Below are 25,101 nucleotides of genomic sequence, written 5' to 3' on the forward strand. Positions count from 1 at the left end.
TTAAATAATTTCCCCAAGTTGAGTCTGTTTTGCTCATGATGGTAATTGATTGAGTGATCTCTCCCTGTCCTTATCTCAACCCATGAGCTTTTTGTTATATTTTCTCTCCCCTGCCCAGCTGAGGAGGGGGAGTGATAGAGGGGCTTTGGTGGGCACCTGGTGTCCAGCCAGGGTCAACCCACCACAGTGGGTCATTGTAGGTTCAGAAGTTTTGCAAACAAATGAAAAAATGGAGAATAAGAATCACTGATAAATTTAAAGCTAGCTTACAGACCAGTTTAATCAGTGCCATGAATGTCTGGAGTGCATGCTTATTCTAATTTGTCATTAACATTAACTAGGCCCCCAATTTGCAATTGCACCATACCACAGCTTCAACAATTTTAAATCATAGGTTTTCAGTATCATTCCATTCTGCCTGGGACTTGAAAGTAAATGATTTGCTATACCATAATGTGAAATGTCATAATATTATTTGAATTGAACATAGTCTCAGTTTTGAGTGATGGAGGGCCAAATTCTATTCTCTTGTATCAGTGCAATGGAGAGTAACAACAGAAAATATGCAGCCAAAGTCATTAAAAAACATTTATCTGTCTATATACAGTATAAGCATATATATGTAGTGTGTTTATAACCTTTGTATGTGTTACACAATGTGGCAGTAACCCACATGTATGTTTACACATAAACAATGTAATATATGCACCTGTATAGTTATATTTCTATTTGCATATTTACTTTCAATACAGAGACATCTTACATGTCACATGTAAATAACTTCATGTGGTATGTAATAGATATTCAGATAAGTGAAATATATATTCAATGTGAAAACACACTGTGTAATCAATAAATAATAAATGAAGTATGTTTGAGACCATATGTTCATATTTTTACTTACATATGTTTTTAACACAGTCACTTGTAAATTCCTAATACCTCTGTTTATTTCAAAAAGTTAGTTACTAACCTTCTCAGTTTTTCAGTTACTTTTTCAAGTTCCTCCTGAGCACGTCTCAATTCTATTTCAAGATACTGACGTGTAGAATCAAATTCCGTTTCAAGCATTTCCAGCTTATGGGTAGTGTACGATAGACGCTTTCGTAATTCCCCCTTCTGTTCTTGCAAAGTACTAGAAAAACAAAGACCACAGCTGTAGAATTTAGCTGCTCCCAAAAAGCTTTTCATGATCCACTCTTTGACCAATTCCCTAGAGTATAGGTTGGCATTAAGCCAGAGAAGTGTGCTTAATAATTTGTTTACTGCACTTTGAAAATCTTCTGATTTAGATAGTTGACTATCTTCCCATCTGTCCTTTCTAGCACATTCGTTGCTAATATCTCATTAGCCATAATGGAATATTTTGTGAAAGAATCCTGATTAAAATACAAAATACAGTCTAGAGTTTGGTTTCACACAGTACCTCTCATTTAGAGTTATCTTAACATACTATGACTGAAATAGCAGATATCTATAGAGCAGCAACTCTAAATAAACTGTGCAAAAATATTTCCTTGCCAATAATTCAAGTTATAATATATCTATCTTGTGGAGAAAGAAAATTTTGTCTTATTTGATTCAATTTCCACCCCATTCCCTGGCCATAGAGCTGCTAGAGATGTTATTGTTCAGCATTTCATCTGGAGAATAGTAATCAATTAATATTACAGTTATTTTAAAGTTATGTCTCTTCCCCCATTTTCCCACTTGTTTGGGAGCAAAGACTTCCCAGACTCAGGTGTGATCCCTAATTTTTCACAGTTCTTTCCCTAACAAAGAATTTATGCCCTGCTTGTAAGCTAGCTTCCGTTACACTCTGGCAAAAAAAAGCGCTGGGCACAGAATTTGGAGAGAGGAGGTTTTTCACTTTTTTGTTTTCTCTTTATTTTAGAGATGACATAAGATAGCATAAAGCCAGGAGATCCAAGCAAAATTTTTATCATGAAGGTCAAAGTGCCATCTGCACCCAAATAGTCTCTCTGGATTTGCAGCGATGAACCTGGGGAACCTTCCCTTGCTTTACTGGAGCTCAACTGTGCGACTTCAGGTGAGCCAGTCTGCACTTGTCTCAATTCTTATCTGCACAATGGAGATCTTTTATCCTTCTATTTAGTCTGTTAAGCTCCTCAGTCTTCTAGCATGTTTGCCAGTTGCACAGCAGGACGGGGTTCCAGTCAGAGCTGCTGTCTCTGGAGGTGACTGTAGCTTGGTTCAGATACTGCAACCTCAGTATTGAGCTGATGTCTTGGCTTCAGGTGGGACCTCTGAGGCACGACAGAACTGGAGTCTGCCATCACCTGGAGACAAAAGTACTACCGCGTGATGCACTGTGAATTGCCTTGCTTGTTTTTAATCATACAATAAAAATAATTCTTCATAAAAGAATGGCAAATCTTGATTCCCTTTGATGTCAAGTGAGTACTGCCATCAGCTTCAGTAGGATAATGTTTTGGGTCTTTAATTAGACAAGAGAGTTGGGAACAACATGTCATTCTTCAAGAAACACTTATTTGAGCGGGCTTCAGTGTGACTGTCTTCTCCTCTACAATCTGTGATAGGAGCTTCAGTAAGTTAATGCAAAAGCTTTACAATCTCTGCTTACCGGATCCATGCAGCTTAGATCTAGGAAACAGTCTAATGTTTTGCCAACACAGTGCTCTATTTCAATTACACATATTGCGTGGTTACAGTTATACTTAGATTACCACTTGTAGTTATAGTCTCTTAAAATAATATATTCTAATTCAGACATTTAATGCAGTTCCAGTTAATGCAACCATTTAGTTTTTATATTTCAATTGGTGAATAAAAGCCCCGAATTATCTAGGGAAATGAGAACCTGGGCCCATGCTACTCATTTCTGCATGTCCTCATTCATAATGTCACCACATCATACCGCCTTTCACTTGCTTTGCTGGTGGCCTGTTGTTCTTGCTACTCATCTGCTCATCTTGGGAAAGAAGAGTGGTCAGTTTTCCTTCCTGTAGCCTGGCAACTTGGATTTTCTTCTGTGAAGTGGGAGTTACAGTGTCAAAACTGTTTAGAGTGAAAAGAGATTTGATCTCAAGTCTTCTGCTGCTTTAAAAAATCTAACCACTAGGATTTCTACAAAAAGTAGACAGTAGCTCCTCCAGCTATGGTTTTTGATAAAAATGCCCAAGCTGCTGCTCTATGCTGGGCAAGTGCAGTTAATGCAAGTTGAGCCGGATCAAGAGAGCTTGTGACATCCTGCTGCACTCCAGAGTTTTGGCCGCAGGCAGAGTTTGACCTCTGGGAGGAAGGGGGACAGTAAGGGTACAAATATAATGGGAATGCCAGGGGTGTTTAAGTCCGTAGTAGCTGGAGACTGCTTAACAAAAGAGGAAAAAGAGGAAAGTTAATGGCCTCCAACAACTTTGTCTTCTGCTTCCTCGTGTAGGTATGTTCTTGCTTTGGGTCTCAGTTGTGTGAAGATTAGGTAGGAGCAAAGCACCTGACTCCTCAAATGAAGTTGCTTCTGCATATACCTGTGTGCCTAGACCTGTCTATGCGGGGAAATTTGGGATTAAAAATGCGAGTTCTGGGTAAATCTTGATCCTCAGGTGGAAGGCAGTGCTGGCCTGAGCCACCAAAATGTGCTTTGGGATTCAGGTCTGGACAGCTTGGCAGGTTTTGGCAGCCTGAATCTTGTGCTAGGGCCCCAGTTGAGCAAAATTTTGAAGGATAAACTTAACTTCAAGCTCAGCCTTTTTTTCCCTTGAAGTTCACTTTGAAATGTTTGTATTCTTGAATTCTTTGCTTTCAGAATGGGATTATTCGTGTCATTAAAATCAAGCCTATTCTAATGAGCTTTACTGAAACAGTCTACATACATGCACTCTTTCACAAACTCTTTGGGTAGTAAAGCATAGCTGTAACTTTGTAAAAAAATAAGAAAAAAAAAAAGGTGATTAAGGCATAAGTTAGGCAACTTCAAAGATCAAAGTTATTCTCATTCAGCAAACCATAATTCTGAAAAAGCTCTACTCATTTCCACCCAAGCTGAAAGATCCTGAAACTCTCCCAAACATAACAGAACTCCTGCCCAGTGTGTACTTTGATTCATCTGATACACACAAAACCGGCTGGTCATTTTTAAGAAGACTTATTATTTTTTGACAGGAACATAACACCTGGTTTATGATGGAATTATTTAAGACGTAGTTGTAGGTACATAATAGTGAATCATTATTAAAATACAAGATATTAGACAGAAAAGTAAAGATTTTAGAAACATAGAAATCATGTTCTGACAAGAATATGCTGAATGGCAGAAAACTTATAGCCACTTTTATGGGAGAAAAAAAAAAAAAGAAAAGACTCCAACTGGGAAAGTGTTTAACTATCTGCTTTAATGTCCTTATTGAGCCAAGGAAGTTCTGAAAAGATAGCTAACTTTAAGCAATGACATAATGAAACTTATGCTTATCATTGGCACAAACAGGGAAATTTTCCTGAATCTGGGACTGAAACCATTGAATGGGTACTAATAGCTGTAACACCGAGAGCAGATTTCCCAGGATTCCCAGGATGGTTTCAGTTTCTGTGTGATTTGAGCCTTATCTAGATATGTTAGTGGTTTAAGGTAAAGCCTGTTGTTTTCTCTTGCTTAGTTTTATATGAACAAACACCTAAAAAGCAAAGGCAAGGCAAGTGAGAAAAACTGTAGAAAGAAGAACACACAATGTGTCAAATTCAGTATCTCTAATAGCAGGATCAGAAGCTCAATTTTTGTTTTATACAAATCTAAGGTATTTCATTAGTTTTTTATTTTTTTGCATTTCTCATGAAACAGATATTCTTCCTCTGAAAACCTTCCCTTTACTGTTAGCTTCCAGTGGTATCACATAATGCCATGCCTGAATTCTCTTTCCGTATGCTGTGTTGCGTACTGTCTTGTTCTAGAAGTCCGGGCTTTTCATAAGGATTGCTTAATTTTGTTGTGTACCCCTGTAAATTTGGTAGTGGTAATTTAGAAGGGTTGAAAAGAGGGAAAAAATAAGAAGTCAAATTATGGAGACATGAAGTCAAGCATTTAGCATTTTCCCTTTTCTCTAAAATAACCGACTCCACAAACTAGCTGCATTTTTTTTCTGCATGTCACATGCCAGTTAATTAAAAAATTTCAATGCAGAATCTTTTTAATGTTGATAAATCAATGTATTTCATTTCATAATTTATTTTCTATAGCTAGTTGGCTCTCATGGTTCTTTATTATGTATATAATAAATAATATACATATTCAGCAAATACATTTATACATATATATATATTTATATAGGTTGTTTAGTTAAAAACTAAGAAAATAATTCAATGGAAAAAGTCCAGCCAGGAGAAAGGAGAGGACTTATTTGCGAATAAAAAGTAGTCTTGGGAAGTCTGGTAGTATTATGTCTTAGAAAACTAATCCTATACTCCATGGATTTCCTGAACCACTGACAGCTGGGGACAATTACAGGACAGGATCCAAAATCCTGTAGAGTAGGACCTTTTGGATAAGTGGTTCTCTATTTCTTCTAATGATCTCCAAAGTCCTGCTCCTGTGACAACCAGTGGTTTGCAAGTCATTACCCATTTTGCTTCATTAAAGCATTTCTCTAAAAACAAGGACAGTAAGTACAATATTAAATATTTAGACTGATGAAAGAAAACCTCTCAAGGGAAGCTACTTTAAAGGTTATTAAAAACAGGTCTTCAGACTTTCCAAAGTATTATATTCACCAATTAGCTCTGTTTATACTCACTGAAAATATAAAATAGATATGAAAACATATATTGGCACAGAAATTTTTGCCCACAAACATTGTAATGCTGCTAGTAATTGCCAGGTTTGAATTCTGGAGTTGCTCCTTGCTGGGGAATTTGAAGCCCTCTTCCCTCCAGCAGTGCTTCTACAGAGAGACGCCAAGCCTCACTATTGAATGCCCTTGCTGGAATTGATCCTCAGGAACAATTCAGAGGCTGCTCAGGGGAGATATTACCAGGTGGGAGTTAGCACTACTCAGGCTCTACATTTAGTGAAGGGGTCTGTTTTACAGGAGAAAGATGAGAAGGCTATGCAGGCAAGTTCAAGTACCACCAAATACTCCTGGTACTTTCCTGGCGTTAAAATTTTGCTATCCCAGCTTGCACAAGAGGTAAAGCAAAGAGATGTTTGCATTTCTAGTGTCACCTCTCCCTCTCCAATAGACCTCTGTCCACAAAGGGTGGCGAGTGGTCAAAATGGGTATTTTTTTCCCTAGGTGTTCCTGCCAGCCTGTACATTAAGCTGAGCATCGGTGCCACTCTGCACACCTTCAGCCCCAGGGAAGGGTGCGCAGGTCGATGAGCAGAATGGAGACAGGCAACGTGTGCCCATCTCAGCCTGCAGCTGTCGGTCAGGTTTCATCTGTAGCACTGGCTGCAGAAGCTCCAGGTGAACATATTTCCACTGGAGCATTTCAGGCAAAACTGAGATGCCATGTGGCAATGGCCTATTCTGAGGAAGGTGTGCTGGAAAACCAGCAGGTTTTCGTTGTACCTGTCTGACCTTCTGCCAGCTCATCTGCCTGGCAGATGGCAGGATGACAGAGGAGTGCTGGTGTGGAAAGTTGGGGCTGTTCAGCTGCCTGGAGGCCAGAGGATTTCTAGAGCTTGTTACCCTCAGAGAGCCCACAAAGAGGGTACTCTCTGAGAATCAACATCTATGGGGCTGCCCCATCGGTGGAGCATCCTGGAAACCCCACGTCTCCACCTCACTGGTCAAACTGCTTTGGCAGCACTTCTACATCTGCCTGCCACCCCGGGGCTTTGCTTTGTAGATGGTTCTGCGGTGTTGTTTAAAACCAGAGCAAACCTGGTTTTTTAACTATTGAAATTCTCCCTGAATGGACTGATTACTCTCCTTCACACAGCTCTAGGAGTGAGTAAATCAAAATATGATTAATGGTATTAGGAGGGAAATTAGCAGTGAAAGGAATGCAAAACGAGGGCAAGATAGATGCCCATGTCAAATATACTGAAAAACATATCAAAGGTTCTCATCTCTGGGTAGTGAAAGAAATTTTAATGCAGCTGTGAAATCCTAAGTCAAACTAATTGTATTTTGTGGGTAAACATCCTGCTTTGGGAGAAGGAATGCCTAAGTAGGAACTAACCTGGACTGGGGTTTAGGGCTCTGAGTCTTGTACCTGGCTTTGCCAAATGTGCCTAGTGTTATACCAGTCAAATGAGTTAAGGCGAGACTGACCCAACCAGAAGCAAATGTCAATACTGCTGGTCAGCTCTGGCTCCCATTCTTAGTTGGTCGTGATGAGCAGGCACTATCAGGATGAAATTAATCTGACCTGTTTTAGAAGCCTACTTTAAGATGAGGTGACACAAATCTGAAAGGACCCATTTCCACTAATTACAAAGGGAATCTAGTCAAGTGGCTTAGACATAGACAGCCACATCTCATCAGGTAACTCCCCCTCTTCCTGACTCAGTACGGTGTGTATGAGATGAGGTAATAGTATTCCCTTTCTTGTTTGCTTAGATTGCATGGAGGCCCACAAAAAAGAACCACTGAATGCTTTTAAAGTGTTTATCACATAGTGTCTGCGATGTGTCACATTCAGAAAAGGGCTTCACAGGATCAGGAATTTGGGAGTGCTGAGGGAAATTTAAAAAATATATTCTGGAACAGAATTTCAAAAAGCATCTTTGATTCTTCTGCCCTGTGGGTTTTTATTTAGGGAAAAGTTAAAACAGTCAGCCCTGCACAAGTGCTTGCTGTGAAGAGTCTAAAGAGTAGGAGAGGGTCTCTGGGAAGGGCCAAGGGACTGCCTGTGAGCCCAGCCATCACTGATGACAGCCAGGAGCAGTGATGTGGTGGGCAGCCAGAGAGACTGGGGCCAGGTTTGTGCATTTTGTTTTCTGGAAGCACTTTCCCAACAGTGTGAGGCTGCTGTGGACCTCTGCAAAGAGATGGCCTGTTTGGCTGAAGGACAGCAAGTAGCCACGTCCCTGGTTTTGATCCTGATCTTTGAATAGAGCCTATCATCATAGAGATGAGGGCAGTCAGCCGGGCAGATGGCAAGGCCCTGGGGGACCTCTTCCTGATATGTAGCTCACATCCCAGGGAGCAGCAAGCTGGGGACCGAGAGCTCTGGGGAAGTTTGCAGCTAGCAGAGATGCCGACAGGTCCTCGGTGCCACTGCGTTGCTATTCAATGGAGCTGGATGGCATTGTCAACTTAATCTTGGGGTCACCAGGGAATTTTGGCTTCAGCAGGTCCTGCTGATCCATGGCTGGTGGTCTGGATTACCCAGGACCTTTTATTCCAGCACAGCTCTGCTGCTGGTCACAGGGCATGGCTCTGGCGTGGGTCACGCCAGATCTGCATGCTGCCCAGGGTGGGCATGCTGCAAGAAAGGCACCCAAACCTTGGCTTAGGAGGAATAGCTTTGAGACAATAGTTGTGTCATTGAATCTGACCCCTCAACAATGTTTTTTAGATTTGTAGTTGTTGGGAAATTAAGTCCAAGCATTTTGCAAGTGTTTTCTAGATTAATGAAAGATCTTTAATGAAGCAGTAATTGGATTTCTATGTTAATCAAGTTTTGATTATGTGTTACATGCTCAGGGTCACCGTTTCAAAAGAGTAGTACCAAAACTATCTTCCTTGTCTGCAGTTTTTGTGGCTAACCTTGTGCTTGCTCCATCTCGTTAGAAGGGGGATGGGATCAAATTACAAAGTCTAGATCCAGATTCTGAGAATCCAACTACAGACCTGAAATTAGTTTTATTGGGGAAATAGATTACATTGTTGCAGCTCAGACCGAGAGCCCAGTCCACAAATCCCAGTGCTCTTGTGGCTCTTTATTCAGCAGCTTCATTTGTACCCAAACAAATGCCTCAGCAACTGTGTATCCAAGTTCTACAATAGGCATTTTCCTATAAATTCAGGCTCACACATACTTTATTCAGCTCACCTGTTTTTTTGCAAATTTTCACCAAGGTCTGTCAGGTTTTTTTTCACTACAGCACATCCACCAAATTTCTCCATTATTTTCAAAGAAGTTTGTTACATATTTGAAACTTTGGAGTATGAACAGTTTGCCTGTCAAATTGCATGCAGACCTTTCCTTCCTATAGATATATATACACACATATACACATGCATACATAGATAGATAGCTTTTGGAGGGGTTTTTTTTTTTTGCAAGTATTAAACCGTTTCAATTTTCTTCCCAGTACTCATTTTCAAAATAAACAACCTGAAGCTGAGTTTGGATTGTTAGAGGGAAGGCCTGTACATATGTTTCAGAGCAAATGTGTGGGTGATCCAAATCTGGAGGTCAGATGATAGATAGTTTCCAGATGACTGATGGACACATAAGACAAGTAACAGAGTCCTTTTCTTAGGTTCCAGTCATTCTGGCAGAATTTAAACCAGAGAAAAGGGATGCTTTATCAGAAATATTAGAGAGTGTCATTTGGAAGGGAGTTGGGGGAAAAAAAAGAGATGTTAACCAGTTGAAGTCCAAAGTGCTGTGGGACAGATCCTTAGCATGAGAGCCTATTTCATTGCATGAGGTTCAACAAGGCCAAGTGCCAGGTCCTGCATGTGGGTCACAACAACCCCATGCAGCGCTACAGGCTTGGGCAAGAGTGGCTGGAAAGCTGCCTGGTGGAAAAAGACCTGGGGGTGTTGGTCAACAGCCGGCTGAGTATGAGCCAGCAGTGTGCCCAGGTGGCCAAGAAGGCCAACGGCATCCTGGCCTGTATCAGAAATAGCATGACCAGCAGGAGCTGGGAGGTGGTTGTTCCCCTGTACTCGGCACTGGTGAGGCCGCACCTCGAGTACTGTGTTCAGTTTTGGGCCCCTCACTACAGGAAAGACATTGAGGTGTTGGAGCGTGTCCAGAGAAGGGCAACCAAGTTGGTGAGGGGCCTTGAGCACAAGTCTTATGAGGAGCGGCTGAGGGATCTGGGGTTGTTCAGTCTAGAAAAGAGGCGGCTGAGGGGAGACCTTATCGCTCTCTACAACTACCTGAAAGGGGGCTGTAGTGAGGAGGGTGTTGGTCTCTTCTGTCAGGTGGCTGGAGACAGGACGAGAGGAAATGGCCTCAAGTTGCGGCAAGGGAGGTTTAGATTGGATATTAGAAAAAATTGCTTTACTGAAAGGGTTGTCAGGCTTTGGAACAGGCTGCCCAGGGAAGTGGTGGTGTCACCACCCCTGGAGGTATTCAAAAAGCGCGTAGACATGACTCATCAGGACATGGTTTAGTGGGCATGGTGGTGGTGGGTTGATGGTTGGACTCGATGATCTCAAAGGTCTTTTCCAACCTAAACGATTCTATGATTCTATGATTCTACAGCACCTGGAGAGCTGATATATGTACCTTAAAACAGGAGTATTGCTGGACTTTGCAAGGCAGCTTTTCTTCACTTAGGATGTGAGTACCCGACTCTTGCATAATTTGCACAATTAAAAATGCAGACCAGGCGAGAGATATTATATAGTAAATGTGTCTAAACTGTGTTGGGTTTATTCATAAGAGGTAGAAAAGAGAGATCTCTCTCAAAAATAAAACTAAATTATGTTTTGGTTATATTGACCTGAGAGTCTTTCATTGCAGAAGGGGTGACTTCTAGAACAAGTATCCAAAGCCCACAGACACAACTATCCAACAAGAGCATTCAATATTAACTGTAATATGAGGTGATTAAGATATGAAAATTCATTTACATGTTGACATGCAAAAAACCCTTAGAGGACCAGCTGTCAGCACTGAGTTGTCTTAAGTGAATGCCATTATTGTCAGTGGAACGTGGTAAGATTTTTGAAATATGCCTATAATAAAGACATACAAATTGTCCTTTATTTAAAGGTACTATCCATAACCTAAGGCTCTGAATGGATTGAATAGAAATACCATGAATAAAATTACAGCTTTCAGAAATAGACACTAAAGGTGTTTTGATTATTTTAAATGAAGTTTCTTCAGCAGGCAGTTGTGATTCCCCCAGTGTGCTGAAAACTGCAAAGGGAAAATGAAAATGAACAGCGAGAATCCAGACCTGCATCTAGGGAGCACTTTATTGTGCAGAGCACTAAGAAATCAAGGGTGCAGAGCAGCTCATGGAGAGGGAAGAATATGGACTTACAAACCGGGATGTACACCGTCTACCACGAGCCCATGAGCTGGCTAGTCCAGCACTATGCTTGGTACAGGGCTGCACGGAGACTGAAAAGCTGAGCCAGCTCCCTGAGGACTGATTTAATACTTCTTCTAACTTGATTTGGATCTGGAGTCTTGAAAATATGTTTGTTTCCTATTAACGAGATGACCACTTTTGCTTACAAGACACTTTTGACGTTAAATACCTGAGTGTAGTCAGGTTGGCTGTGTGTGAGAAATGAATACAGTGCACAGTGAAAAAGCAGGAGCCTTGTGCCCAAATTCAAAAGTGACTAAAGCAGAGTGAAACAGTGGAAGCAGCAGAAGCGGTTACAATCTCTGCCTTCTTCCAAGCTGCCTCCTAGCCTTTGTTAGGCTCTCCCTAAAGTCTGTGGGGACTGACTAATTTCAGCTCTGGCAGGTAGACTCTTAAGAGTCAGTGGCTTAAATTCAAACCCTTAGGTTCAATAAATGATCTTACAGAAGTTTGAATAAAGACTGTCCCTGTTCAAGATTTTTCTCTGTGTTGCTAGAAAAGGAAGGGATGAACAGGTGGAAAATAAAGTTGCAAGAGAAGAAAAAAAGCATGCAATTCAAAGAGGAATACAGGTTTTCTGACTCATCCTCTAGAGGTAGGAAGAGTATGTTTATTTTCTCATTATAATGGAGGACTCTGCTCATGTTCATGCCCTACTCCAAACTGTCTGCTTTGTCCAAATGTTGCTTAGTGCTCTGGACCACATCTGAAATGAGTGAGCTGGTGCAGCTGGGAGAGAAGGGAGTTAAATTGTGGCATGGCAAACTTCAGCCAGTGTTTGTCCAAGAGAGCAGAGACATAACAACCCTGACCATTCCCAGGGATGAAGGGATCTTCACACTGCTTGCTGCCCAGACTCTGCTCTTGACATGACACTGGAAGAAGGTTCATCTCTGTAAGAACTGCTATTTTCTGGCTTTCCAGAGGCTGATATGTTTGCATAAAACATTTGGCTAGAAGAAATGGTGGGTTACAATGTAAAGTTGCAGGGTATGAATGGATAAGGAAAGCAGCAGAAAAGGCTGATTGCAACAAATACTTGCTGTAACAAAGGCTGTTGGGGGGCTGCCTCACACAGAAAGTGATTTGAAGTTGTTGAACAGATGTTGCCTGCTTTTTAATGTCTGGCAGAGTCCTAGCGGTCTTTACTGCATCTCACTAGGGAATCTAGAATACTAAGCAGTGATGAGAAAGAGAAAAAAAAAACCCAAAACCAGTGAGGTATTGAGAAATTGAGGTAGCAAAATTAGAGGTAGACTTCAATTTATGATTTGGAAGCCAAAGAGAGGTCTCCAGGCAATTGAGCAAGCTGCCTTCGGTTCCAGCAGCTCTCCTTACAGCTTCGAGTAGCCAGCTTCCAGATTGCTTTAGTTTGTAGTCACGGATAAGCACTCCCTATGGAAATTACTGAAAGCAGCCTGCCACATCAGCTCACAAGCTTATAAAGTTATATTTTAATTGTGTTATTAAACCTTTCTCACTTTTGCTTTTGTCTGTTTACCTTCCTGACTCATCTGGATCAAGCTGTGCTGGAACAGGAATGTGGTTCCTCCTGAATGGTGCTGTTTATTTGTAATAGGACATGTAATGAGAATGGGTGAAACCCATTGCCCAGAAGCAAGCTGAAATTTAACTTACTCTTTCTATTAAAGGACTGAGGTTGGAGGTGCGGTAGGGGAGTACTATAGAAATGTGCTTTAGTAGTAGGGAAAGAATTTTGTTCCTGTTTCATTTGGTATAAAGCATCCAGACATAAGTTAATGGACAGAGGTTATCATCTCTGGTCTCACCTTAGCTATTTCCTTCCTTTCCCTATCCTTTTCTCTTTCCTCTGATTTGAAATTCATCTTTGTCTGGCTCAAGAGACTCATTTTGGTGGGCGGGCTTAGCACTTCCCATCACAAACATTATGCTAAGCACTTGAAAAAATTAAATATACTCATGGCTCCAGGACCAGTCACACAGAATTACTACTGGGACCGGGACTGGGGGGAGAAGGAACTGCAAATGCCACTGTTTTTTTCTTTTATAAGCAGTGTTTATTACCTTCCTTGAGTAAATTACTGAATTTTATTTTTAATTATATCTGGTCACAGTTGCATTCTGATCCTCTTTTGTGACAGAAGTCCTACAAGACAGAAGCTCCTGTTGTATCTCTAGCTTGAATCTATAGGTGCTTGCCTTTAAAAAAAAGCCAATGCATGCCAGATATTATTACTAAAGAGTATAGGAGATAATGCTGCTGTTGCTTAGAGTGAGACACAGCACTGACCCCTCAGTCACTTTCAGTAGCCATCAGTGCAGTCAGTTCTACTGCAGTCTCTGTTCTTTATCATTTAGTTCCCCCATCACACACAGCTGTATGACATTACTAAAGCAACATGCCATAGAGGTGAGCTCTAGGGACTTTTTGGAAGGTTTTCTGGCAGTAGAATAGATCACTGGTTTGTTAACACAAGCAAACAATTAAATTAAATAAATTAATAAATTGATTAAATAATACTCCTTAGCCTGGAAACACCCAAATTCTCAGCTGTGCACATGCAATTCAGATTCTGAGAAAAACTATTACTACACACAGGCTTATGTATAAGGTATTGAACAGGAACAATGAGAGCTACAGGCTGTTATCTGAATGAACTTATTTTGCCTGAATATTTCAAGATATTTTTAGTTTTTCTACAATAACAAATGATCCTCAGCTCTTTCATCAACTTGGTATTACAGCAAAAGAAGAGAAGGAAAAAAAGAGAAAGGAATTGCCATCTGTCATCTTTGGCTAATTATTTCGAGCCCTACCTTGTTTTATACACTGCAGCACACTATTTTAGGACTTGTTAACTGAGAAGTCTTCTACTCTGCAAGAGTATAAATGAGTTCACCTCTAGCAAGCTCCCCACCGCTCAGCATGTTGTGCTGTCATTTCATACAACCTTCCTCCCAACCTAATGCCATGATTTATTAGTTCAGTTGAGTCTATTTTATCCTGCTCCCTCAGCTGAACTGGCTTTTTAGTGTAAGACTGTTTTGTCGCTTTTTTTTGTGGGTGTATGGAGAAGGAACAGGACTGCATTCCTCCAGCACCTTGGCATTAGCTCTTCTGTCATTTTTGGAGTGAGCCAGTAAATGAAGGAGCTCTCTGCAAGTGTGGAGGGACTAAATCAGGCAGCAGGTATTCATCTGTAAAGATGCTTGCACTATTCATGTGAAAAGCAATACACAATGTGCTTCTTCAGTGGGGACCCAGGAGACCTCTGCTTCCACCTACCCTGCAGACGTAGCACCCCAAAGAACCATGCAGAGTGAGGAAGCAGCTTCTTTACTACAGACTTGCCCCAAAATTCCTCTTGTGCCCTGAGATGTGGATTATCTAAACACAGGTCACTTTTTTTTTTTTGCCTTATAACTGAACTACTTCAGTATTCTGGGTGAATTCAGACTTGGTTTTTTTAACTCTCTTCCTGAAATTTTTGTTGCTTTCTCATTAGTTTTTTAAAAGTGAAGGTGCATCAGGCTGGATAAAACAGAATCTATCCTCATTTTGTAAGTGCTGACAGTTGTCACACTCACTATCTTTCATTTTCACAAACAAATGTTGGGGTTTTTTTAGTTCCTTCAGCAAGCTGATGTTTTTCAATATAATTGGAAAGAAAGTTTCCAGATAAATTTTTAAAGTCTAGATATGTTGAAACAGTGTGATTAAGACTTGAGTTAATCAACAGGAAAGAAACAAGCAAGCTTTCAGGAAATACTAAAATCTATCTAAAAATTTAGATCCCTGTGAGCTTTTTAAAAAGCAGGGAAGGAAATGAAAATTGTCTTTCAATGGCTGTTTATTTTTTTTTATGAAATGGCTAAATAGCCTGAGCTCAAATCCCAGATTTGTGCATTTTAAGCTTTGGTATACTTGGAGATAAACTGTGGTATTGTCCTCCATAACAGTAAGCTTATTTTATTTTGAAAGTAAGAACTACAAGTGGTCAGTGATGGTAGGAAAAGAGATTTGTTTTTTTTTTAGCGACCCCTACAGAAATGCTACTAAATGTCATCCCAAGACTGAACTTCCCCAGGGGCATCCATTTAAAAACACCACATAAGATCAAACTCAGTGATGACACTGTGGCTGTGTGAATTTGTTCCGATTTTAAAAGACTTCCAAATATTCAAACAAGTTGGAATCAGAGTCAAACATTTTGAAAAACAGTTTTATATGCCCTGATTATATTTTGCTTCACTGGTCATCTCCTGGTTTTAACAAGGACAAGTAGCAGAGCAAAGCTCTTTTTGCATCAAGCTCATCTAAACCCAGCTAAGAGTAGAATGCACGTGCAGAGCCCCACGGGACTGAAAAACAGGAATTAAAACCACTTTTCCAAGATTGTTGTTTTTTTCACTCCACAGAGTGTAGACTGTGCCAAAAAATACCAAAAAAATCTCACTTATGTCTTTGCTACACTAACAGCACTCTTAAGATGAAAATTCACACACATTATTCAAAGAAAATCAATAGACTACAAGAAGGCAATCTAAAGCTTAACCTGTCTTTATTTTTTTAACTAATTAATTTCTTACTTTGATATATATTTCAATATTTCATATGTCATTGAAAACTATAGGATCAGTGAATGACATTTCTTCTACATACCTGCCACTTGAAATAAAGTTAAGCAACAAAGAACAAAGAATATATTCAGGAGAAAAGTAGAAGAGAATCTAAGCAAAATATGGAAAAATGAGTCATTACATAAACTTATAGTATGTGCTGCATAGGAATGTAAACTAGAATCAGTCATAACTCCTCCATCCTTTCAACATCTCTGTACCTATAGCATTGAAAAATTCCTTACTTCAGGAGACCGAAGATTAAAGTAAACCTGATAAAGGAGAGAGAATATATACATACCAGCAATTAAGAAAGGTGGGTGAATTGCCCAGATAACTGTGGCATCAACAATGACATGCAAAGCATCTGTATTATAAGAACTACTCCATCATAAAAAAATATTAACTGGTAGTAGGCAGCTGTGGATTTTGCAGCATCTTAAACAACTTTCAGTTTTTATACATGTTACTAACAATTATTACAGACTTGGCTGAGGCAAGCATCTAGACTACTATAATAAACAGATCGGCTGTTATTCCCCTACTTCAGAAAACATAGCACAACTGAACAATGAGAGACTACAGACTGACGTGAAGAAATGAAACATTTTTATGGACATCAGAAAGTTAGAAAGAAAGCATAACTTCACAAAACAGCACTTATTAGTTACCTGTCCCAGAGAGTAGGTGAAGATTTTGCGAGCCTGCCCTGGAGAATTCTAGGTTGCCATAGGCAGGTTGGCACCCAGGAATTTCGTACCCTGCAGCATGAATAGAGGATAAACTGTGGCTAGGTATGGCTCATAAGACATACGAGTGATAACCTAGCTAGATTTGCTGCATATTAGAAGGCTATGGCATAATTTGGTACTAATTATTATTCAGGATATCTTACTTTAAAGCAGTATTAAAACTATAAAACAAGGTGATGTTACAGCACACACATTTAGTGATTTTCTTGTATGACTATTGTAGGTCAGAATAAGCATTTATAATTGACCTTATGATGGCTGTAAAGGGGTGCTACTCCACCTATTTTACTGGAGAAGCATTTGGTCTTCAGATTTGTGAATCAAGCCCTTGTATTTTTGCATTGTAAAAACATCAGATTAAACAAATTTATGCTTCATTGAAAGAGGGTCAGCAAAATTCCTTCTGAGCACCATAGTGAGAACATGTTTAACAGTGTTAATTAAATCTGGGCTGAGGTTCAAGTTCCACATACCAGGTTCCATGCACATCTACCAGCAGCAGAACAATAGCTGCAAAATATTTGCTGGAAATAAAAAGCACAAAGAGAACCAATGTGAGCTAGCAATATAAGCTATGAATAACACACAGCAAAAGCAGATCCAGAGCCCAGGAGAAGGCCAACGAGGCAGGCAAATTAGCAACGAGAACTGTTGCCCAACATTAGCATCAAGCAATGCTGGTAAGATTCAAAACACTCTGTTCAGTCCTTAGTCAAGCAAATTCTCACTCAAGTCAAAGGTGTTTTTTCCTGAGTAAAAACTGAGTAAGGACTACAGTATTTGGCCACACAGAATACCTCATACAGTATTGCTGTGTTCCTTTGCAATATCAGAAATGCATCTGATATTTCATAATATGCCTTGAAGGATAAACTCAATAAAAGATCAGTTTTTCCTCACTCAAGCTTATTCATATTTATGAAACAGAATTTTTGCATAAGCTTTCCCTGTGGTCAGTGATTACTACACATGCAGAAAATCCTACCTTCCAATATGCACTGTCAATTACCAGTGGGTACTGCAAAGAAGGGACCTTCTGGACTGTGAACACATCTTTATATACAGGACATATTTCAGGAGCAATAACTGTGCTACAGAGAGCAGCAGAGAATCTCAGTGTTTATGGGAAAGGAGAACTCTGCTGGGTCTCCTGCTACTGCTGTAAGTCCACCCTGGGATTGGCTTCATGTCAAGAACTACCAGCAGCAAGATGATGCTCTTTAAGGCACTCTGAGGAAAAGCACTAGGTGAATTCCAGCACATTACTCTAGTTGTACCATTGAGTTGTTAATTGAATAAGGAAGGAATATTTAAGTTTCTTTTAACTTTTTCTGTACCAGACTTGGATTAAGTATGTGAAGACACTCAGGGATGACAGAAAAAATGAGATGGCCTGAGGTTTAGGTGTTGTCATCCCATGGATTTACAGCATTATTCGCTTTAAAATCAAAGTGGAGGTGAGAATAAATCTCTGCAATCTGTAATACCTTGGTATTGTTGGTTCTTCAGTGAACTGTCAGTATTACTTTGGATTATGCATCTCTCAGCTTTTCTGATGTTCTCAAGCTGCAAATCTCATAATCAATAGGTGTGTACTTATTTAATACATACCAATTCTGCAGTACTTCACTATGTATTTTCATTCTTAACTATGGGTGTCAGCAAAACAGTCCATTGTAGGAATACAGATTTGAAAATGGTCTCTACCTGGCTCTCTGTTTTGTATCTGCATATTTTTAGGTACAAAATTGTAAACTGCTCCTGAAAATCATGTCTTTGAAATCTTAATTTTGAAAAAAATCAGTGAATTCAGCCACAGGTTTTTCCAGAACCAGTGGAGATTTTTCAAACCAGTGCATTTTGCATACTTCTCCGCACTTCACTGAGAAACCCTCCATAGTAGTTTTCTAATGAAATAACAAAACTTGCAAATTCTGAGATGGTTGAAATGAAAATATTGGTCTTTTCAAGCCCACAGATTAATTAAATTAGGGCTTTTGGGGCACAGAAGCCATTTGAGCAAGGAGAAATCTCTGCTGTCTTCAGATCCATTACCAGCTCTCTTCCATGTAGTCTTAATCTAACCTATCTCATACCTTTTACTGATATATAGCAAATAGCTTTGCTATAGATAATTTTAAGGCTGTGAGGTTGTGAGATGTTTTGACAGAGAGGGGAGGGGTATGAATTCTACTTTAGCTGTTTGCTCAGTGTTTTTCCTGACATATTTCAGTAGTAAGCCCTATGTAATTGCTCCATAAATGAGCTAATGCAGAGAAAAGCTCTCTGCTCTAAATGTGGTGGGTCTTTCAAAAGCTTCCCAAAAGGATTTAATAACATCCTGTCTCAGATAATCAGTGTCAGTTGTAGTCAGTCTAATCACATTCTCATGTGCAAGGTTGAAAAATAATTAGTAACTGCAAGTTTTATTTGCCTGATATACAAACACAAAAATTAATTTGTCAGCTTCTGCAATTTACATGGGATATTGTTTTATCATTGGCAAATCAGAAAGCAGCAAAACACACATACATTTTTGTCTAAAGCAACTGTAAATTTTAAAGGAAACAAAATGGAAAAAGCTCCCCGTCCTGTTACTGTTTTGTTTCCTTTCTGAAACAACAGTTGTAAGAAACTTGTAAGTATTGAAAATAATAAACAAGCCTATTTAAAAAGAATCTTGTATAGTCACCATATACAAATAGTAGTTCACTACAGGAAAAATGTCAGTCCCAAAAACCTGATGATAAAGTATTTCAGATTATCAGATTTTAAAATGACTTTTTATTATGCTGTAGCATGATGAAGTAACTCATTTTCCTCTTCTTTCTACAGAGCTTCCCTTATCCCTCACTGATGTGATTGAGACCGACTCCAGTGTCAAGTGAGGTTCGAATTTGGGCATAGTGTTGTAATAGTCTGTGTTTCCTTGTCTTATCCTGGAATATGCAGTATGTTACTTCATATATTGTCTGTGGCTCATCTGACAATAATCAAGAGGGTACTTACATACCGATAGCCAATTTGAAAAAAAAAAAAAAAGGTGAATTTCTCAGTGAAACACGATCAACACTTTATTTCACTATCTAGAGAAGAACAACTAACAATTTCTCAGTTTTGGTGGCAGATGGTGATTGATCTGCTGTTCCTGGAGCAGAGTCATACAGACTGCTTTGTCTGTTTAAGAAATACTCTTATGGAAAAAATAAACACAATGCCCCTTATGGTCCCCTCTCCATATGTCATATAGGTGAGTAAAATTTATAGCATCTGATATGTATAAAGATCCCTGGTTCGTGTACTACTCCTCAGAAACACTGCTCTTTTTATATGGTAGGTGTATTGGGTTTGCATGGCAAGGTTTTGGTAGTGGGGGGGGCTACAGGGGTGGCTTCTGTGAGAAGCTGCTAGAAGCTTCCCCTATGTCCGACAGAGCCACTGCCAGTCGGCTCCAAGATGGACCCGCCGCTGGCCAAAGTTGAGCCCGTCAGCGATGGTGGTAGCGCCTCTGGAAAAAAAAACCTTGTGCAACAGAAACAGCAGCCGGAGAGAGGAGTGAGAACATGTGAGAGAAACAACCCTCAGACCCCCAGGTCAGTGAAGGAGGAGGTGCTCCAGGCGTTGGAGCAGAGATTCCCCTGCAGCCCGTGGGGAAGACCATGGTGAGGCAGGCTGTCCCCCTGCAGTCCATGGAGGTCCATGGTGGAGCAGATATCCACCTGCAGCCCCTGGAGGACCCCATGCCGGAGCAGGTGGGTGCCCGAAGGAGGCTGTGACCCCTTCGGAAGCCCGTGCTGGAGCAGGCTCCTGGCAGGACCTGTGGCCCCATGGAGAGAGGAGCCCACGGTGGAGCAGGTTTTCTGGCAGGACTTGCGACTCCGCGGGGGACCCATGCTGGAGTAGTCTGTGCCTGAAGGACTGCAGCCCACGGAAAGGATCCCTGCTGGAGCAGTTCATGAGGAACTGCAGCCCGTGGGAAGGACCCATGTTGGAGAAGCTCATGGAGGACTGTCGCCTGTGGGAGGGACCCCACGCTGGAGCAGGGGAAGAGTGAGGAGTCCTCCCCCAAGGAGGAAGGAGCAGCAGAGACAACATGTGATGAACTGACCACAACCCCCATTCCCCGTCCCCCTGCGCTGCTGGGGGGGAGGAGGCAGAGAAAATCAGGATTGAAGTTGTGCCTGGGAAGAAGGGAGGGGTGGGGGGAAGGTGTTTTAAGATTTGGTTTTATTTCTCATTACCCTACTCTGATTTGATTGGTAATAAATTAAATAATTTCCCCAAGTTGAGTCTGTTTTGCCCATGATGGTAATTGATGATTGATCTCCCTGCACTTATCTCAACCCAAGAGCATTTCATTGCATTTTCTCTCTGCTACCCAGCTGAGGAGGGGGAGTGATAGAGGGGCTTTGGTGGGCACCTGGCATCGAGCCAGGGTCAACCCACCACAGTAAGATACACATGGTTATTTTACAAATGCCAATGCAAATCTGAATGATTTTTGTGAAATAATGTCTTTTTCAGAAGTTGGAGAATTTCATGGTTCCTCCACTTGTGAGTGGAGGACTTACTTAGTGAATAGGCTTTAGCAGTCTTTCAGCACAAGCGACCCCAAATCTTGCACCTGTTAAAGAGAGAGGATTTTCTGTAGAGCAGGAAAGAATGTGTCCTGCTTTGATTTTACCTTAAACTCAGTGCTCTTTAAGACCTGAAGGGGATCTGAAAGTCACCCTTAAACTGGGTTGTGCTATTATGGTTTCTGTACTTGCCCAATTTAGCCCTATTTTACCCCAGTATGAAGAAGTTAAGCACAAGAACTGCTATTTTTGCCTCTATTAACACCATGCAGCTATTTTAAGGGCACGCTTTTATAAACACTAATAACCCCACATGAAACATTGACAGAGCAAGCTGGAAGAGCTGCAGGGATGCCTTGGAACATACTGTCACGACTCTACCTCCACATCCCGTCCTCACTGAAGAGGCACGTGGCAGTGATGCTGATTTAACATCACAGACTTGCAAGATGCTGTCAGCTGTGCTTGCTACCTACTTTCCTACCAGTCATGCCAATGTAGGTAACTGGCTGTCATCTCCATGGAACAAAGGCTGGAGGTAATAAAAATGTCAAACTATCCATTTTCTGTGAGGGGGTGGCAGTTCTATTCCTGGAGTTACCCAGAACTATCTATGACCACGGGATTAAATAATGTAAAACCGCTGCAGGGACTGCAACAATATATCTTAATGAATATTTTATATATAATTCCCTAATTGAAAAACAGGGTCCTATGGAACCATGCATTCCCCCCAGATTAGGGTAATCTGTGGCGACTGGACCAGTAGCTTCACAGTGCAGACACAAATGCTAACAGAGTACCTGGGAATATAAAAAGGCTGGGAATGTCCACTGAGCAGAAAAGGGGGGAAGATGAGGACACCCATTATCAGTGAAGTTAATACCCATTTTCTGATAGTATAGAAATACAGAGATATTGCTCTGTGAACTCAGTTTAACACATTTTAGGAGAGTGTGTTGCACTGGCAAAAGGCCTGCTGGCTTGGGCACCTCTCAGTATCTTTCTCATGAGGCACAAAAATCCATCCTTCTTCCTCATCCCATTTCTTGTCTTTTTTTGCCCTACTCTTCTAACAAGCTCCTGCCATGGCTTCTCTTCATCTCCAGCTTTGTCTATCTGTGCAATTCCCATCTAATATGTTTCTGGTTTGGCCACTGGCTCCTCTTGGTGCATCAGCTGCCGCAATGCTGAAGGTGAAAGACCACTTCCATGTTACCTCTTGGTGACACTTCCAGGCACTACAGCAAGCTTCATCTGCCTGGAAGAATTAGGAAGGAAGTGTTGTTCAGTCCTGAAACTCTGGGATCAAGAACATTAACTGAGATTGAACCTATGTGAGATTTAGTTGCCAAACTAATATGTCTCTGTTAAACAGCTACGATCCTTTTTTTTCAGATGCTTTTGAAGTGTGCAACTTTGAATGTTTATAAAAATCATAGAATCATAGAATCATAGAGTGGTTTGGGTTGGAACACCCCTTTAAAGGTCGTCTAGTTCCAATCCTGCTGCCATGGGCAGGGACACTTTCCACTAGAGCAGCTTGCTCAAAGCCCCATCCAACCTGGCCTTGGACACTTCCAGGGATGGGGCATCCTGTTCCAGTGCCTCACTACCCTCACAGCAAAGGGTTTTTTCCTAATATCTAACCTAAATCTACCCTCTTTCAGTTTAAAGCCATTACCCCTTGTCCTATCACTACATGCCCTGTAAAAAGTCCCTCTCCAGCTTTCTTGTAATCCCCCTTCAGGTATTGGAAGGCTGCTGTAAGGTCTCCCTGGAGCTTTCTCTTCTCCAGGCTGAACAACCCCAACTCTGTCAGACTTTCTTCACAGGAGAGGTGCTCCAGCCATCTGATGGTCTTTGTGGCCCTCCTCTGGACTCGCTCCAACAGGTCCATGTCCTTTATATGTTGGATGTCCCAGAGCTACACATAGTACTCCAGGTGGGGTCTTACCAGAGCACAGTAGAGGGGGAGAATCACCTCCCTCGACCTGCTGGTCATGCTTCTTTTGATGCAGCCCAGGATACGGTTGGCTTTCTGGGCTGCAAGTGCACATTGCTGGGTCATGTTGAGCTTCTCGTCAACCAACACCCCCAAGTAATTCGCCGCAGGGCTGCTCTCAATCCATTCATCACCCAGCGTGTATTTGTACTTGGGATTGCCCTGACCCTTGTGCAGGACCTTGCACTTGGCCTTGTTCAGTTCATGAGGTTCGCACAGGCCCACCTCTCAAGCCTGTCAAGGTCCCTCTGGATGGCATCCCTTCCCTCCAGTGTGTCAACCGCACCACACAGCTTGGTGTTGTTGGCAAACTTGCCAAGGGTTCGCTCGATCCCACTGTTCATGTTGCTGACAAAGATGTTAAACAACGCCCGTCCCAATACTGACCCCTGAGGAATGCCACTTGCCACTGCTCTCCACTGAGACATCAAGCGATTGACTGCAACTCTTTGAGTGTGACCATCCAGGCAATTCCTTATCCACCAAGTGGTCCATCCATCAAATCCATGTCTCTCCAATTTAGAGAAAAAGCTGTGGTGTGGGACAGTGTCAAATGATGTCCGTTGCTCTTCTCTTATCCACCAATGCTGTAACCCCGTCGTAGAAGGCCACCAGCTTTGTCAGGCATGATTTGCCTTGGTGAAGCCATGTTGGCTGTCACTAATCACCTCCTTATTTTCCATGTGCCTTAGCATAGTTTCCGCGAGGATCTGTTCCATGATCTTGCCGGGCACAGAGGTGAGACTGACTGGCCTGCAGTTCCCATGGCCTTCCTTTTTCCCCCTTTTTAAAAATGGGGGTTATGTTTCCCCTTTTCCAATTAGTGGGAACTTCGCTGGACTGCCATGACTTCTCAAATATGATGGATAGTGGCTTAGCCACTTTAATTGCTAGTTCCCTCAGGACCCGCAGATGCAACTCATCAGGTCCCACAGATGGATCTCATCAGGTGCCACGGACTTGTGCACCTTCAGGTTCCTTAGATGGTCTCTAACCTGATTTCCTATAGTGGGCAGTTCTTCATTCTCCCAGTCCCTGCCTTTGCCTTCTGTGACTTGGGCAGTGTGGCTGGAGCACTTGTTGGTGAAGACTGAGGCAAAGAAGTCATTGAGTACCTCAGACTTCTCCATATCCTGGGTAACCAGGTCTCCCATTTCCTTCCAGAGAGGTCCCATAATTTCCCTAGTCTTCCTTTTATCACTGACGTACCTATAGTAGCTTTTCTTGTTGTCCTTGACATCCCTGGCCAGATTTAATTCTACCACAGCTTTAGCTTTCCTAAGTGATCCCTGGCTGCTTGGACAATTTCTCTTTATATTCCTTCCAGGATACCTGTCTTTGCTTCCACCCTCTGTAGGCTTCCTTTTTGTGTCTGAGTTTGTTGGGATGCATTGCTCCTGAGCTTGGAGGAGGTGATCCTTGAATATTAACTGGCTTTTCTGGTTCTCTCTTCCCTCCAGGGCTGTATCCCATGGTACTCTACCAAGCAAATCCCTGAAAAGGCCAAAGTCTGCTCTCCTGAAGTCCAGGTTAGCGAGCTTGCTGTGCGCCCTCCTCACTGCCCTAAGGATCTTGAACTCCACCATTTCATGGTCACTGTAGCCAAGGCTGCCCTTGAGCTTCACGTTCCCCACCAGCCCCTCCTTGCTGGTGAGAACAAGGTCCAGCATAGCACCTCTCCTCCTTGGCTCCTCCGTCACTTGGAGAAGGAAGCTATCATCAATGGATTCCAGGAACCTCCTGGATTGCTTATACCCTGCCGTGTTGTCCCTCCAACAGATACCGGCGTGGTTGAAGTCCCCCCTGAGGATGACCAGGGCTTGTGAAGGTGAGGCCGCTCCTATCTGTCTATAGAGGGCCTCATCCGATCCGTCTTCCTGGTCAGGTGACCTGTAGCAGACCCCCACTATAATGTCACCAGTCCTTGCCCTCCCTTTAATCCTGACCCATTGGCTCTTGG

General features: G+C 41.7%; 1 protein-coding gene across 8 annotated transcripts in view; it reads right to left on the minus strand.

Moving 5' to 3' along the window:
* The window catches only part of BEGAIN (brain enriched guanylate kinase associated), a 164,144-nt gene that overhangs the window by 61,037 nt on the left and 78,006 nt on the right, over positions 1–25,101 (minus strand). For 6 of the 8 annotated variants that reach the window (XM_052783181.1, XM_052783182.1, XM_052783180.1 and 3 more), the window contains 2 exons: positions 16,479–16,568; positions 974–1,135 (listed from right to left, as the gene is read on the minus strand). In XM_052783181.1, coding sequence (XP_052639141.1) covers positions 974–1,135; positions 16,479–16,568 — 252 coding nt within the window. The remainder of the gene's footprint in view (positions 1–973; positions 1,136–16,478; positions 16,569–25,101) is intronic. The other 2 variants (XM_052783183.1, XM_052783179.1) reach the window with 1 other exon arrangement.

Source organism: Harpia harpyja, chromosome 3 (assembly GCF_026419915.1).
Source record: "Harpia harpyja isolate bHarHar1 chromosome 3, bHarHar1 primary haplotype, whole genome shotgun sequence".
Lineage (NCBI taxonomy): Eukaryota > Metazoa > Chordata > Aves > Accipitriformes > Accipitridae > Harpia > Harpia harpyja.